The 18,607-nt window shown below is 46.8% G+C and overlaps 1 protein-coding gene across 1 annotated transcript in view; it reads left to right on the top strand.

Annotated features, from left to right (window-relative positions):
- Positions 1-924: 924 nt before the first annotated feature.
- The window catches only part of arhgap39 (Rho GTPase activating protein 39), a 134,415-nt gene continuing 116,732 nt past the window's right edge, over positions 925-18,607 (top strand). The window contains exons 1-2 of the mRNA XM_056276751.1: positions 925-1,382; positions 11,510-12,809. Of these exons, the coding sequence (XP_056132726.1) occupies positions 925-1,382; positions 11,510-12,809 (1,758 nt within the window). The remainder of the gene's footprint in view (positions 1,383-11,509; positions 12,810-18,607) is intronic.

The raw sequence follows: 18,607 nt of genomic DNA, 5'->3' as shown, positions 1-18,607 counted from the left end.
TACTGTATTGACTTCAGGATCCTGCTCCTTGCCTTTAAGGCCCTTAATAACCTAGCTCCTTCATATCTTTCTGAACTCCTTCATATCCACGCGCCCTCCCGCACTCTCACATCCTCTTCTGATCTCCAACTCACTACATCATCAGCCCGCTTGACTACCATGGGGTCTAGAGCCTTCAGTTGTTCTGCCCCCCGCCTATGAAACTCTCTCCCACAAGACATTCACAACCTTGACTTTCTTTCACCCTTCAAATCCCATCTCAAAACGCACCTTTTCAAACTGGCATATTCAGTCTGATCCACACTTCACTGAGTTTTGTGCAGATGATGATTTTATACTTATCTGTTGTGTTAACTTTTTATTGTCTACCCTGCTTTGTTTTGACTTTATGCTGTCTGATACAGTGCTGCTTGTTTTTTACTGTGTTCTGTAAGGTGTCCTTGAGTGCTCTGAAAGGTGCCCAAAAATAAAATATATTATTGTTACTATGATTATTAATCCCCCCCCAGGACCTCACCGAACTGGGCTTGTTTGAATGCTCAGAACCAAGTCAAGTCAAACTGAACACGTCCCATGTTGTGCTGTGTCTGTTAAGCACCTCTAGTCGGAGTCTCAAGTGCTGATACAGAGAGCCAGTTTTCATGCAAGCCTGTCCTCGGTGCTTGCTAAAAAGAAATCACAGAATTTTGTGTTATCAATTTATGGTTCATCTTTTAGCAGCAGCAGCGTGTAAGTAATTCCTTGTACATTGTGTTTCATCATTTTGCTTCTATATGCAGACGACAGAGGCAGAGTTAAAAGACCTTCTTGACATCCTGGAGGATTTTGTTTGAACCTCAGTCAGACGTGTTCCTGTGTTGTGTGTTCCTCTTGGTTTGTCTTTCTTTTATTAGAAAAGAAAGACAAACCAGTTCATTAAACAAAATGCCTTTCCCACACACCAACAAATATGTCTCCCCCTGCAGGCTGGAGTGGGTGGAGATCATCGAGCCACGTACACGGGAGCGCATGTATGCCAATCTGCTGACCGGTGAGTGTGTCTGGGACCCGCCGCAGGACGTGCAAATCAAGCGGACAGGTGACAACCAGTGGTGGGAGCTATTCGACCCCAACACCTCCCGCTTCTATTACTACAATGCCTCCACACAACGCACTGTGTGGCACCGCCCGCATGGCTGCGACATCATCCCCCTTGCAAAGCTGCAGACACTCAAGCAGAACACAGACACTGGCATCCCCCAGCCTGCTGGAGGAGGAAGCGGGAGAGCATTGGCTAAAAACAACTCGAGACCCAACAGTGGGGTCAGCCTGGAGGGGAGTACGTCCTCTTCCCTGGACCAGGAGCTGAAAGACAAGCAGGCCAGCCAGGAGGAGTCAGACAGGTATGCAGTAACGCTGTAACCCTCTTTTTACATCAAACTCAGTGGCTCTTTAGACAGTCCATGTCAGTGGCTCTTTACACAGTCCGTGTCAGTGGCTCTTTACATAGTCCATGTCAGTGGCTCTTCAGACAGTCCGTGTCAGTGGCTCTTTAGACAGTCCGTGTCAGTGGCTCTTTACACAGTCCATTTCAGTGGCTCTTTACACAGTCCGTGTCAGTGGCTCTTTACACAGTCCGTGTCAGTGGCTCTTTACACAGTCCGTGTCAGTGGCTCTTTAGACAGTCTCCTCTCTTCTTATGTCCTACGTCTAATCAGTATTTTTGTTCTTGTAACCTACAGCAGCCAGAAGGGTTGTGTGAATACACAGTGTCCTTTTAATGCCAAGCGAGGACGCTACACAACTGACTCTACTGCTCAGGCCACATGCAACCAAATTCAACTTAAGTTGTCCAGAGCGGACACATCATAGAGTAATATTACAAAGATAGATGAGATCTTGCCCTGATAGCCATGATACCCAATATACTAGCCATGATACCAATATACTAGCCATGATACCAATATACTAGCCATGATACCCAATATACTAGCCATGATACCAATATACTAGCCATGATACCCAATTTACTAGAGCTGTCATGGTATCCAGTTTTTACTGCACAATTATCATGGTAAAAAATATGATAATGATAACATCACAATAACATCATCAAACTAATGACGTTACTTAGAATGAATCTTAATCATTCTTTATCATGCTTTTAGAGCCTCGGTTGCCACACCCAAAAATTACAATTATAATTACAATTTCATGTAGCAGACGCCTTTATGCAAAGCGACGTAATGTGAGAGCTAACACAACACAAGCTGGTGTTTTTTGTTTGATTTCTTTGAGTTGGTGGAGGTCTGTAGGCTGAAGCCATGTGAGGCCTGCAGGTTACTTCACCATGTCCTGTCTTATCTACCTGTGTTTTAACTTTTAATTCTCATCCTTGTTGATTCTGTACAGTTCGATGGGTTTGTGAAATATTTTATTTCCCTACTGGTTTAATATATGTATGTTGTAGTTTCAATATTTCCTATAAAAGAGAAAAAATACAAAGACACAAGCAAGGATCTTGTCAGGCGACAAAAATGCAAGTAAGTTCCAAAAAACACAAAGGCAATGCACAGGGTGCATATACAGTGCATCCGGAAAGTATTCACACCCCTTCACTTCCCCCACATTTTGTTATGTTACAGCCTTATTCCAAAATGGATTAAATTCCTTTTTTTCCCTCATCAATCTACACACAATACCCCATAATGACAAAGCAAAAAAGGTTTTGTAAAAATGTTTGCAAATTTATTAACAATAAAAAACTGAAATATTGCATGTACATAAGTATTCACACCCTTTGCTATGACACTCAAAATTGAGCTCAGGTTCATCCTGTTTCCACCGCTCATCCTTTAGATGTTTCTACATCTTGATTGGAGTCTACCTGTACTAAATTCAATTGATTGGACATGATTTGGAAAGGCACACACCTGTCTATATAAGGTCCCACTGTTGACAGTGCATGTCAGAGCAGAAACCAAGCCATGAAGTCAAAGAAATTGTCTGTGGACCTCCGAGACAGGATTGTATCGAGGCACAGATCTGGGGAAGGGTACAAAAAAATGTCTACAGCTTTGAAGGTCCCGAAGAGCACAGTGGTCTCCATCATTCATAAATGGAAGAAGTTTGGATCCACCAGGACTCTTCCTAGAGCTGGCCGCCCAGCCAAACTGAGCAATCGGGGGAGAAGGGCCTTGGTCAGGGAGGTGACCAAGAACCCAATGGTCACTCTGGCAGAGCTCCAGCGTTCCTCTGTGGAGATGGAAGAACCTTGACAACCATCTCTGCAGCACTCCACCAATCAGGCCTTTATGGTAGAGTGGCCAGACGGAAGCCTCTGCTCAGTAAAAGGCACATGACAGCCCGCTTGGAGTTTGCCAGAAAGCACCTAAAGGACTCTCAGACCATGTGAAACAAGATTCTCTGGTCTGATGAAACCAAGATTGAACTCTTTGGCCTGAATGCTAAAGTGAGCAGGGCTACGTACGTGTTCCTCCGTTAGAAACCAGAACCAAGCCAGGTCCGGCTCCGTGCCATGGCCAGCGGGTGAGGCGCTGGCGCCAGCGCTGTACGTGCGTTCTGTAGCATGTGTGTTCTGTAGCACGTGCGTTGTGTAGACTGGCACCACTGCATTGTGTCGTTTGTTGTCGTTTTAGTTTTTTGTGTGACTCTAGTCCTGGTTTCAGCACTTGCGCTAGTGGAAACACAAATGATAACCGTGCAGACAACTCCATGCTGCTGATGCGCCAACAGGACCGTCTAAGAATGGGAGCATGTGTTGTCCTGAATACACAGGAAGTACTGGCCCACCGTTGTCACTAGATGGCAGTGCTCAGGGAGAACCGGTCTGCCAGACCACTATCCAGAACTTAAAACCACATCTATCCCATACTTAAACATAATCCTACCTTGCCCACACCCAAACTTAACCAGGTGTTTGGATGACTTGAAAATGCGCATTGCCCCCCGCCTCCCGGGCTGTTCCCCAGTTTGGTTTTTATTGCATATGTAACCCGCACTTTGCGTTCGGTCGTCGTCTCCCTACACGCCCTGGGACTCTGCGTTGTGTTTGTTGTAGTATGATGTTTGCGTGGAAAAGGAAGGAGGCGGAGGCTTGGGATCGTGGCTGAGACCTGGACACTTTACTGGCACTCGCTTACACTTCACCTCTCATCAATCAGCTGGCCGCTGGCCTCATCATACTCACAGCTTCCGGCAGACAAACAAAAAAACATTTTTCTTTCAAAATAAAATTAAAATAAAAAGTGCAAATGTGCAAATAAACACATCTCATATCAAAATGCTACCTTACGGCAAAACCAAAGCAAATGTCATCCATTATAAATTAAATAAGGCACTTAGTACCCATAAAATTAAACAAAAAACCATGGATAATCTGCTCAAATAATACTGCATCCTGCGTTATATGCTATGCTAATGCTCAACAGGCTAGCCAACACTTTTTGTCACATTTCTCTTGCCAAATACAATGTTCGACATCAAACTTTAACTAGGTTATAAGCAAACTTGTCTATTAACACCACAGAATAAACAGTTAGACAATATGTGCGATGTAAATCAATATTTTTATGATAATGCAGACCGCCAGTAACACTGCTCACCTTCCGGCAGACAAACAAAAAACATTTGATCAACGTAGCCTTTTGCCCGGGACAAGAACTAGGGGTACGGTGTTGCAAGAGGGACAAACATCGCCATTTGCGGCATTCCCAGGGGAACATACAGCGTAACAGTGCCACCCTGTGGCGGATTTACATTACTACCTTACACATACATATGGTCCTGCAACCGGCACGGCATGGCGCACAGCACAATCGGGGGGGGGGGGTTGTCCCCCTCCTTTTTTTTCTCTCCAATTGTATCCGGCCAATTACTCCACTCTTCCGAGCCGTCCATGTCTCTGCTCCACCCCCTCTGCTGATCCGAGGAGGGCTGCAGACTACCACATGCCTCCTCCTCCCATACATGTGGAGTCACCAGCCGCTTCTTTTCACCTGACAGTGAGGAGTTTCACCAGGGGGACGTGGCGCGTGGGAGGATCACGCTATTCCCCCCAGTCCCCCCCCCAAACAGGTGCTCCGACCGATAAGAGGAGGCGCTAGTGCAGCGACCAGGACACGTACCCACATCCGGCTTCCCACCCGTAGACACGGCAAATTGTGTCTATAGGGAAGCCCGACCACGCTGGAGGTAACATGGGATTCGAACCGGCGATCCCCGTGTTGGTAAGCAACGAAATAGACTGCTACGCTACCCGAAGTAGAAGTTTTCAAAGTGTAGTAATAATAATAATAATGATAATGATAATAACGATGATAAAAATAATAATTATAATTATAATAATAATGATGATGATAATAATTAGAATAATGATGATTATAATGATAATAATAATAAAAACGATGATAAAAATAATGACAATGATAATAACGATAATGATAAAATAATAATAATATAATAATGATGATGATGATAATAATAATAATGATATAATAATAATAATGATAATATAATGATGATGATGATAATAATAATAATAATGATGATAATAATAATGATGATAAGAATAATGATGATTGTAATGAAAATAATAATAATGATAATATAATAATGATGATGATGATAATAATAATGATAATAATAATAATGATGATGATAATAATAATAATGATGATAAGAATAATGATGATTGTAATGAAAATAATAATAATACTGATAATAATGATAATGATAATAACGATGATAAAGATAATGACAATGATAATGATATAATAATAGTAATAATAATGATGATGATGATGATGATGATGATGATGATAATGATGATAACAATAATAATAATGATGATGATGATAATAATGATAATGATAATAACGATGATAAAGATAATGACAATGATAATAATAACAATGATAATGATATAATAACAGTAATGATAATGATGATGATAATAATAACAATGATAATAATGATGATAACAATAATAATAATGATGATGATAATCCGGGTGCGATGGTGGTCTAGTGGTTAGTGCGGCTGCTTCACAGCAAGAAAGTCCTGGGTTCGAATTCAACCTTGGGGGTGGTCCCAGGTCGTCCTCCGTGTGTAGTTTTGCATGTTGTCCCCGTGTCTGTGTGGGTTTCCTCCAGGTGCTCCGGTTTCCTCCCACAGTCCAAAGACATGTAGGTCAGGTGACTTGGCCGCACTAAATTGTCCCTAGGTGTGAGTGTGTGTGTGTGTGTGTGTGTGTGTGTGTGTGTGTGTGTGTGTGTGTGTGTGTGTGTGTGTGTGTGTGTGTGTGGGCCCTGTGATGGCCTGGCAGACTGCCCAGGGTGTCTCCCCTTCTGCCGCCCAATGACTGCTGTGATAGGCTAATAATAGTCCTATTTTAAAATAAAGGGGTGCAACCATAAAGGGTTTGAAAACGCTTAATTTGAGCACTCAGTCCTGTTACAATCGCCCACATCTGAATAAAACACAATAAAAGTGCTTGAGAATTAGGATAGAGGCTGATACCTATGTGTGCATGTTTCGGAAGTTAAAAAAAAGAAAGCAAATTGAACACATATCCATTACCTTTTATCACAACTGAATGGAGAACATCAAATGTACACAACCCACTGGTGCACAATGCTGCCTTCCTGCACAACCCACTGGTGCACAATGCTGCTTTCCTACACAACCCTCTGACGCACAATGCTGCTTTCCTACACAACCCACTAGTGCACAATGCTGCCTTCCTACACAACCCACTGGTGCACAATGCTGCTTTCCTACACAATCCACTGGTGCACAATGCTGCTTTCCTACACAATCCACTGGTGCACAATGCTGCTTTCCTACACAACCCACTGGTGCACAATGCTGCCTTCCTACACAATCCACTGGTGCACAATGCTGCTTTCCTACACAATCCACTGGTGCACAATGCTGCTTTCCTACACAACCCACTGGTGCACAATGCTGCTTTCCTACACAACCCACTGGTGCACAAGGCTGCTTTCCTACACAACCCACTGGTGCACAATGCTGCTTTCCTACACAACCCACTGGTGCACAATGCTGCTTTCCCCTTCAAACATCCATCCATTTTCCGAACCGCTTATCCTGCTCTCAGGGTCGCGGGGATGCTGGACTCTATCCCAGCAGTCATTGGGCAGCAGACAGGGAGACACCCTGGACAGGCCGCCAGGCCATCACAGGGCCGACACACACACACACACACACTCATATCTAGGGACAATTTAGTACGGCCGAGTCACCTGACCTACATGTCTTTGGACTGTGGGAGGAAACCGGAGCCCCCGGAGGAAACCGACATGGACACGAGGAGAACATGCAAACTCCACATAGAGGACGACCCGGGACGACCCCCAAGGTTGGACTACCCCGGGGCTCGAATCCAGGACCTCCTTGCTGTGAGGCGACTGCGCTAACCACTGCGCCACCGTGCTGCCAGCTTAAAACATCAAGAGATGAAAATCTACTTAAACATGTTAAATATAAAGTAGTTGTGTGATACAAATAATGACGAAATAAAAGTGTTGTCAGTCTGTCCGCAGCATTAAATATTGGTTCAAATGGTGTTTGTTTGATTTCTGCCTGAATAATATAGTTCCTGTCTGAATACATATACTTCCTGTCTGAATACATATACTTCCTGGGTGACGGATACCGGCCAAACCATACCTTATGTAAGCCCTCAAACTTGTGGCGAGCAGGTGACCTGAGGCTGCTGTCTGACTGGTTTCTTCAGATTTTCCAGGGGGCGCAGTTCTGTGCGCCCCAGACACTCCCACTTTTATTGGCAGTGAATTGGTATTGTTGTAATGTTTTTTGATCTAATGTGGTTGGACAATTCTCGTGGCTGTCAATCATGTTCACACCCACAACCACGCCACGTCTCAACTGTCAATCAATCACCATCTACGAGCCCTGATAAAATCTATAGGCTACATGGTCCTTCTTAATAACTCTGTGACTGTGTGGACATTAAAGCAGCTGTCAGGTGGGTTGTGCCAGGCTAAATTGCCCCCCCCCAATTTTTTAGCAGCAGCCGCCACTGGTACATAGCCTTCTCTACCTTAATGGGAGCAGTGAGTCTGCGTCTTGGCTGCACGCAGACGGTGGATGCGGGGCTGTACTGATGACAGGAACAACAAGCACAGGTCGTCCTCTACCTGCAGCCGTCACCTGCAACCACCACCTGCAGCCTTCACTTGCAGTCTCCTCCTGCAGCCTTCACTTGCAGTCTCCTTCTGAAGCCTCCACCTACAGCCTCTACCTGCAACCTCCACCTGCAGCCTTCACTTGCAGTCTCCTCCTGCAGCCTCCACATGCAGCCACCACCTGCAGCCTTCACCTGCAGTCTCCTCCTGCAGCCTCCACCTGCAGCCACCACCTGCAGCCACCATCTGCAGCCTTCACTTGCAGTCTCCTCCTGAAGCCTCCACCTGCAGCCTTCACTTGCAGTCTCCTCCTGCAGCCTCCACCTACAGCCTCCCCCCTGCAGTCTTCTCCTGCAGCCTCCACCTACAGCCTCCCCCTGCAGTCTTCTCCTGCAGTCTCCACCTGCAGCCACCACCTGCACTTGCTTTTAATCAGGGTCAAGACAGAAAACCCATTCCAAGAAAATCCCAACTTTAAATGTACATTGTCCTACTTTCTGCACTTATATATTCAGACATTTCTTGTATTTTCCTGCTTGTTTCCCGCCTGCCCTCAAACTCTTCTGGCACCCCCCAGAGGGGGTCTACCACTTTGAAAACCACTGATGTGCAGGGTTGTGTCTGGTCATCGCTGCCCTGTCTCTTCATACATGTTACATAATGAGGACGCATGGCTCGAGGGAGGAGATGCAGGCCAGGTGGATGTATTAGTGGTCATCACCAGAGCACCGGTGTGCTTGGTCGCTAGTCTGATACCGGCTGAGTGAATGAGCTCACACTCTGTAATAATCTTAGACAACGTAAAATGCAAACAACTAGGGCAACGGTGATGATAACGTTTTGATAAGAGATAGAAGGGCCACGAACTGCAGCCAAGAGTTCAACATGTGAACTTCTGAACCAAGACAAGTTCCTCAGCTGTTGTCTGCCCTGACTTAAACTGTCCCGTGTTAACGAAGACAGCTGGCTCACCTCCTTCCCTCTTTCTTTTATTGCAGCTTTCTTTTATCGTCTCTGCCCATGGTTTTATTGGAGGCCTTTAGTTGCATGGCAGAAACCAGTGAATTCTCCTGTAAGAATGCTTTAGAAACGGCACATTAGGCCACACCCCCGATATCCCCAGCGTCGGAGCAATGGGGTGTAGACACTCCATCTTTCCCCACGTGGATAAATCTTTCCCCAGGTGCTGCAGGGCTGTTTGAGGCTGCATGAAGCAGTATTTCTGATATGAACAATAAATCAGATGTGTAGTGTGATGTTGCTGGCGTGCTGGCGTGTTGACGTGCTGGCGTGCTGATGTGCTGACGTGCTGGTGTGTTGGCGTGCTGATGTGCTGGCGTGCTGGCGTGTTGGCGTGCTGATGTTGCTGATGTGCTGGCGTGCTGATGTGCTGACGTGTTGGCGTGCTGGCGCGCTGGCGTGTTGGCGTGCTGATGTGCTGACGTGTTGGCGTGCTGGCGTGCTGGTGTGCTGGCGTGTTGGCGTGCTGGCGTGCTGGCGTGGTGTCACACTGAGAAGCAACGTCCCAGTCTGCAGTTTTCCTCACTGCTTGACTGTCCAGCAAAGGGCACCTCCCTCTCCAGTTGTGTCACCCCCCCTTCACAAAACCGTTGATTGGAAGGTTCTTAGGCTTAAATGTTAGCAAAATGTGCACACATACACACATACACATCCTAACAACAGACCAACACCCGTGTCATGGTGTCTGGGAGTGCTATCCAGCTAAAAAGATGGATAACTTCCACATGTTTGTTTGTTTTCCACACTCTAGGCAGCAGAGAGACAGGAAGGGGGGGCTGGAGAGTGCCTTAGCTGTGAGTGTCTGTTTTGGAATCAGCATTGTGCTACCAAATTGTGTGTTACCCTAAAGAGGTAAGACGTTGCTTAAAGGAGCTTGAGATTTTGTTGTTCTCCTCCACTTGTGTCCTTGTTGCGATTCCTTCCTGCTCTCCAGAAGTTAGGGGATGGATCCTTCAGCCCAGGGTTGTTGTTCTACCGTTCCACGCTTCCTTTGAGAGCAGCACGGTGGCCCAGTGGTTAGCACTGCTGCCTCACTGGGTTCGAACCCCAGGCCATCCCAAATCCTTTCTGTGTGGAGTTTGCGTGTTCTCCCCGTGTCTGAGTGGGTTTCCTCCTACCATCAAAAAGACATGCATGCTAGGGTTAATACCCCTGCCTGTGCCCCTGAGCAAGGCGATGGAAAGAAGTGGTGGAGTTGGTCCCCGGGCGCTGCAGCTGCCCCCTGCTGCTATACAATAGGATGTTACATGCAGAAGACACATTCACTGTAAGAATACAGGACAAATATTGTAGCTTCTTTCTTTTCTTTCTTTCTTCAGTGCAGGACACCAAAGTAAGAACACGTCCATGTTAATGCCGAGGAATCTGAATAAAACTGTTGTCATGGTGAAAAAACTGTTGTCATGGTGAAAAAAACCGTTGTCATGGTGAAAAAACCGTTGTCATGGTTAATAGAACCATTGTCATGGTGAATAGAACTGTTGTCATGGTGAAAAAAGTGTTGTCATGGTGAAAAACCGTTGTCATGGTGAATAGAACTGTTGTCATGGTGAATAGAACTGTTGTCATGGTGAAAAACCGTCATGGTGAATAGAACTGTTGTCATGGTGAATAGAACTGTTGTCATGGTGAAAAAACCGTTGTCATGGTGAAATCAGGGTGACGGTTTTCCGCCTACACGAGCGTTTTCCAAAGGTTTTCAGAAAGTTCCCATCCACATTCAAATGCCGGAACAACAGACCGATGCCAAACCCTCTGCTGTCAGCCAGGAACCCGTGGTACCCGGAGACCCGGAGACCGCAGCGTTACACTGGTCACATGATACTCAAACTTCCAAATGTTCAGGGGGTTTTCCTGAAAAGCTGTTTTTGCCAATGCAAGACCACAATTTTCAAATATATGTGTTATGAAAGTGTGTTGAGAGAGCTTACCATTCAGAGGGTGCTGGCGTGCTGTGGACGGAATGTTAAATCCAGCAGAAATCCAGCAGAAAATGTGTTTCACACTTTACTCATGTTGGTGTGGACGCAGCTTCAGTCTGAAATGAGTGGATAAAAACACAAAGCACAGAAGTAAAAAGAAAAGGTCAGGAAATAAATAGCATAGAAATCATGCTACGCACAAATATTTGTATTTACATATTTGTATTTAATACACAAGGTTATCCTGAAGTACCTCCTTGAAATATGACAGACATTGTCAAATCTCATGGATGTCCTGTTCTTTATAAAATATTTGCCATATGAAATATTATAATTCTTCCTCATCCCTCTCACCGTCTTCCTCTGTCCTCTCTTCTTGTGTCTTGTCTCTCTCAGGACTTCTTCCTTCAGATGGAACACAGGTACGAAGGAGCGAATGCTGATCAAGGTGACAGACAGAGAGCCCAGCTTCCTGGCCCTCCAGGGAAACGGTTACTCGCCTTGTGATACCTCCATGACTGGACCTTCTTCTGGGGGGGACGCTGTCTACCATAACAGCCGCTCCTCCACAAGCAACCCCCCCTGTGAGTCGGACAGAGCCCCTGTACTTTACACGGACCAAAGTCAATCCCCCTTCCTTAAACGGGCTGAACTTGGTGCTAATCGGACACACCGCAGCATCTCAGGTGACTCCCAGCCTCCCTCACCCCGCTATGTCTATGAGCCCCCGCTGTATGAGGAACCACCATCAGATTACCAGCCTCCACCCATCTATGAGGAGCCCCCCAACGACATGCACCACTCTGACTCCTCGTCTTTCTATAACACCGGCAAGTCCCCGGCCCACAAGTCTTCAGCTCCCCTCTACCACTCCCCTAAGCAGGGCCAGTCACCCTATGGCCAGATGGTTCTGACTAAGCAAAAGTGTCCAGAGAAAACCCAAAGCCTTGAGTACAGCCCGGTGGGAAAGGAATATGTCAAGCAACTAGTTTATGTGGAACAGTCCTCCTCCAGTCCACGTTTCAAGACAGCTGACCGGCTGGTGCGTTATGGCAACACAGGGGCCTATGGAAGCTCCTACGGGGGTTCCTATACTCTTCAGCATAGTCAGTCGCTAATTAGGGACCCCCGTTTAATGCTGGACTGTGGTGGTGAGATGGGTGATGGGGGACAGAGGCTGCTTTACGAAGACTCCATATCCTGGACTTCCAGCCAGAACCGCTCTTTTCTATCTTCCACCACAGGGGCTTTCACTGGCTTCTCTCCAGGGAGCAACCGTAAACGTACGGAGAGAAAACCCTACATTCCCCAAGAGCTGGAGCACTATGGTGGCTCAGGGGAGGGGCAGGAGGTGGCTGGCATGCTGTCAGAAGCATTGCTGACGCAGGCAAAGCTGGCATGGGAGGCCCAGCAAGTGATCAAACAAAGGAGCAGTTGGGACTCTGGGCAAGGAGGAGGGGGAGCGCAGGCCAGGAGCTCCAAGGATGGATATGAGAGTGATGGGGCTGTGCCACCTCCCTTACCAGGGCCCGTGGTGAGGGCTTTCAGTGAGGATGACGCACTGGCTCAGAGCGACGGCTCCCACTGGAAGCGTAGCACATTTGATCGACTTGGCTTCCCTCACATCCTGCTGGAGAAGAGCTTGTCTGTTCAGACAAATCTAGCTTCACCAGAGCCGTATCTTCACCCCTCACAGGTACACACACACACAAACAGCAATGCTGTACTTTGGCCATTATCCCGCTAGCAAGTACTCCCTGTACATAGCTTACAAACCACAATGGGATTTATATGTATACCAATATAACTGTGTATTCTTGCCCTTTGGTGGGAAATATATACAGATATGATGTGTTGTCTGTATGCTGCTCAGTAACCCAGGTATGATAATCACAGAGAGGTGAATCAGTTCATCTGCACACCACCTTTACTGAGAGACACGTTTCATCACCATCTAAGTGGCCTCTTCAGTCTCACCTGACTGCAGGTGTCTCCACCCTTATAAACAATACAGTGACTGCAGGTATCTCCACCCTTATAAACAATACAGTGACTGCAGGTACCCCACCCTTATAAATACAGTGACTGCAGGTACCCCCCTTATAAACAATACAGTGACTGCAGGTATCTCCACCCTTATAAACAACACAGTGACTGCAGGTATCGCCACCCTTATAAACAATACAGTGACTGCAGGTACCCCACCCTTATAAACAATACAGTGACTGCAGGTATCTCCACCCTTATAAACAATACAGTGACTGCAGGTATCTCCACCCTTATAAACAATACAGTGACTGCAGGTACCCCACCCTTATAAACAATACAGTGACTGCAGGTATCTCCACCCTTATAAACAATACAGTGAAGCTGTACAGTCTCTCTACCCTGCTACCAAAGGCCAACATGTTTGGATCTGGTTCCGTTACCTATCTCAGTTCTGTCGGGTGTAATATCTAGAGGAGGTATCAGTCCCTGTCCTTCTGTCTCTCCACTGGGATTTTATCGGTGAGCATCAACTCAGAGCTCCTTCATAACAGGAACATGAGAATACATTCCACCTCTTTACAGATATTTTTCTCACACACATTGAATGATGGTGAGTTCCCCTCGCACCCGTCGCCACTTGGAGGATGTTTTGTTATTGTGTTTTACTGGAGCTAGTGTTATATGCCCTCCAACATGGAGACACACTGGTTAAATAGTAGTTCTTGTTTTTCTTTCAGAAACTCCTCTGATACACATATGTATATATAGCGTTTTTTTCCGAAACCGTCAATGGTGTTGAGTGCTCAACACCAATGGAGGGGTAATGTTTTATACCCCTCCATTGGTTGCTATGCATCATAAGTACCTACCCCGTTGGCTGTTATAATTTGAACGTTTCCCCATCTGATTGGTCGCTGCCCGACCGACATTAGGGGCGTGACGCTGGGCAGCGTAACGGTATGATTCTTTGTGAAAAAAACATCAGCAGCTGATGAGTGCCAGACGCTGGAAACTGGACTGTACTGCTACTAATACTACTTTCTGCTGCTCCCGTTAGGGGGCGCCACAGCGGATCATCCGTTTCCATTTCTTCCTGTCTTCTGCGTCTTCCTCTGTCACACCAGCCACCTGCATGTCCTCCCTCACCACATCCATAAACCTCCTCTTTGGCCTTCCTCTTCCCCTCTTCCCTGGCAGCTCCATATTCAGCATCCTTCTCCCAATATACCCAGCATCTCTCCTCCACACATGTCCAAACCATCTCAATCTTGTCTCTCTTGCTTTGTCTCCAAACCGTCCAACCTGAGCTGTCCCTCTAATATACTCGTTCCTAATCCTGTCCTTCTTCGTTACCCTAGTGAAAATCTTATCATCTTCACCTCTGCCACCTCCAGCTCTTTGGTAAACATCGGATCACAAAGAGCCACGCATATCAATAGCTCTGACAACGACTCCAAGAGGATAAATTCTGAGTCTCATCAGCAGCCAGTCAGACTAGCTTGGTCTAGTCAGAAAGGCACAAACCGAGGAAGCCTCTTGGATGAGAGGCGAAACGTCTTCACGGATATATACCAAGTCCAGTTGCACTTGATTCAACTCCTTTGGATACTGGCGGGTAACATGACGCACACACTCGAGAGGAACAACGGCAGCAGCACAGTCAACCTCGGTACAGGCCTACTCTATTCTTTTACCCATCGTTAGCCAGCAACACCTGTTACGTGGCGATATTTAGAAGGTGCAAAACCACCATCAAAAAGACAACCATGCGCCGAAGAGGAGGAAGAAGCCACCATCACCACCAAACCGAAAAAAAGAAAGTTTAGTGAAAAGTGGAGGTATGACGATAAAGGAGCTGCGAGAGGCTGGCTGGAGTATAACGCACAGACCGTGATAAGGAGTTGCTCCGTCTGTCGCCAGGAGGCCAAAAACCGTAGCAGTTCATTTGTCATCCGTAACAAGATAATGGAGGTAGAAACTGTAATATTTGCTAGTAATATTTGATTTGCTAATGTCCCTTACGGCTTTCCGTAGCGCCACAACAAAGTCACGTGATGTACGTAACAACGTCAGTCGGAATCCGGTCGGTGAATAAACACCCAGCACGAGAGAAGTCGTCCTTGCTTTATTAATGTTATAAGTTAACATAGCCAGAGGGCACAGATCATTACATGGTGTCAGAGTAGCGGAGTTTAAATACCCAATATGGATTCGTACGGCGTTCCAGCTCCACGGATGGACTGGGAATCGGCGAACTTACCTGAAGCATGGAGACGATTTCGACAAACAACGGAGCTAATGTTCAAGGGCCCCCTGCGCGGGAAGAACGAAGAGGAGAAATGCAGCTACCTCCTGCTCTGGATAGGGGAAAATGGGCGCGATGTGCACAACACTTGGACACTCAGCGGAGAACAAGCCAAGAAGCTAGAAATGTACTACGATAAGTACACTGAGTACATCACCCCCAAAGCAAACCCGATTTATGCCAGATATAAATTTCATGAAAAGATGCAGGGAGAGAGTGAATCCTTCGAACAATTTGTAACTGAGCTAAAGCTCCTAGTCAAAGACTGTGGCTACCCAAATGCCGACGAGATGGTCAGGGACCGCATCGTGTTTGCCACCAACTCACCCAGAGTGAGAGAAAAGCTACTTAGCCAGGGAGCTGAGCTAACGCTAGAAAAAGCCATAGATGTAGCCCGCTCACAGGAGCTAGCAAAGCAACAGCTAAAGTTTATGGGCCAGGGCAGCACACATGAAACGGTGCACGCAATAGGCAGAAAGACTTACAAACCGAACGCACCCAAAGCAGCTAACGCTAACTTCAGACAAAGGGAGGGTAACGTTAGCACCGCCGCTAGGGCGTGTAGCTATTGTGGAGGGCTACACGGCGCTAAAGCCACTTGCCCAGCTAAGGGTAAACAATGCATTAAATGCAAGACGCTCAATCATTTTGCAAAAGTATGCAAGTCTAGCTCCCAGGGACAGACAAAGTACTACCACGGCACAGTACATGCCGTCGGAGAGAACCCAGAAGAGTACACCACTGACAGAGAGCAGGAAGAACTGTACTTCGACAACATTACAGTGGAGAGCACCGCTGTGGGAGAACAGACAGAGCTGTACATAGACTGCATCTCAATAGAGAACAACGGAAAAAGCAACGAGCAGGCTTACGTAGAGGTTGGAATTGGCACACCTCCACAGAAGGTAAAGTTTAAACTAGACACTGGGGCACAGGCCAATACTATTCCCACCAACCTGTTCCAGGCGCTGTTCAAAAATGTGACACTGAAACCAGCAATACACAGACTCACTGAATATGGAGGAGGCGCGCTGAGCGTGAAAGGCACATGCAAACTCAAATGTAAGTACAGAGACAATGCAATGATGCTGGACTTTTACGTCATTGACACAAACACCCCACCAGTCATGGCAATGAAAACATGCCGTGACCTAAACTTGGTAAAAATAGTGATGGCTGTGAGCGAAGAAAACAATGTCACATCACAGAGCATAATGGATGAGTATGCAGATGTTTTCCAGGGAATAGGAGAGTTCCCAGGCGAGTGCACCTTCCGCGTCACACCAGATGCAACGCCGGTCGTCTGCCCGCCACGCAGAATCCCCATCGCCCTACGCAGCAAACTGAGGGACGAGCTTGACAGCATGGAGAAAGGCGGCATAATCTGTAAGGTAACAGAACCCACAGAATGGGTGAACGCACTCGTCATTGTTGAGAAGCCAAAGACAGGCAAACTTAGAGTGTGTTTAGACCCCAGAGCTCTTAACAAAGTGATACAACGACCTCACTACCCCCTCCCCACGCTGGAGGACGCCACCACAAAGCTCGCTGGAGCTGAGTACTTTAGCGTGTTAGATGCGCGGTCAGGCTATTGGGCCATCAAACTGAGCACTGAATCCTCAGTGTTGACGACATTTAACACAGTGTTTCGCAGGTATCATTTCCTCAGACTGCCATTCGGAATCGTCTCCGCTCAAGACGAGTTCCAGAGACGCGTGGATGAAACATATGAAGGATTGGACGGTGTGACGGCCATAGTGGACGACATACTAGTGTTCGGCAAGACTAAAGAGGAACATGACCAGCGTCTCAGAGCGATGCTGAAGCGCACAAGGGAGCGAGGGGTGAGGCTCAACCCCGACAAGTGTCACATATGCGTGTCCGAGGTACGCTACTTCGGCCACACGCTCTCACACGAAGGCATCAAACCAGACCCACACAAGGTGAAGGCGGTCAAGGACATGCAACCCCCACAGAACAAAGCAGAGCTGGAGACAGTCCTCGGCATGATCAACTACCTCGCCAGATTCGCTCCACACCTCTCACAGATAAACTCATTTTACACCAACCTGTACTATACCTGCTATGTTTTGAAAAGAAATATTTACAGCGTTCACTTACCTTGTGTACCTACCTGCTGTTTTCAGTTACCAGTAATGAAATGAAAAAAAAAGAAGATGAAATGTTATTACGGTGTCACATTTAGACAGTGAAGGAAATGTTTTACACTACTTTGTTGCAGTCCAGTTATATAAGAGTTCCACTTTCATATTCTTTCTTATTAAGATTGTATTCGCTTATAAACGTGCTCAACGTGGTCTGTATCTCTGCAGAGAAAGCAGCACTTTTCAGAAAAAGGGAGATGTAATATTTGCTAGTAATAATTTGATTTGCTAATGTCCCTTACGGCTTTCCGTAGCGCCACAACAAAGTCACGTGATGTACGTAACAACGTCAGTCGGAATCCGGTCGGTGAATAAACACCCAGCACGAGAGAAGTCGTCCTTGCTTTATTAATGTTATAAGTTAACATAGCCAGAGGGCACAGATCATTACAGAAACCATCAGGGAACATGAGACCTCCAGATGTCACATCACCTGTATGAAGGCCTCTCAGGCCCAGCCGGAGCCTGTCCTCACAACATCCTCCGTAAAGGCGCTAATAGCCACGTCCGAGCAGACCAGCAGGACAATCTCCCCGACTTCGAATGGATGTGCGAGTAAGTGAATTTAGTTGTCATCTCAAAATATGCTTATACAGCGTAAACAAAGTGCTGGCTGTAGCTAACGTTAGCCAGCTAGCACTAGTATGTGACACCTAGCTTGCACTAACGTTAGCTGTGTGCTAGCTTCAACACCATGAAACAGGTTAAAACTGTTTGGCGGGTCCGCCGGTGGTGTAGCGGTCTAAGCATCGTCTTTGTGTCGATGCAGTTGCCCACTGAGGACCGGGGTTCGCGCCCCGGTCTCGTCAGATCCGACTATGGCCGGACTCGATAAAGCAGCAATAATTGGCAACGCTGTCTTCGGGAGGGGCGGAGTGTTCGTCACATGAATGCGTCTCTGTGTGTGTGGGGAAAAAGCAGTGGTTCGGCTTTGATTCGCCTTGTCACGAAAGTGGCGAGGCGTCTCCTTCGAGACTGCTGGCCGGAGAGATGCAGTTGGCAAACGCCTGCAGTACGAGGGTGGATGTCTGAACT

The sequence above is a fragment of the Lampris incognitus genome, chromosome 3, assembly GCF_029633865.1.
Source record: "Lampris incognitus isolate fLamInc1 chromosome 3, fLamInc1.hap2, whole genome shotgun sequence".
In the NCBI taxonomy this organism is placed as follows: domain Eukaryota; kingdom Metazoa; phylum Chordata; class Actinopteri; order Lampriformes; family Lampridae; genus Lampris; species Lampris incognitus.
Note: the sequence above shows the minus strand (reverse complement) of the source record. Positions and strands in the feature narration are given on the sequence as shown.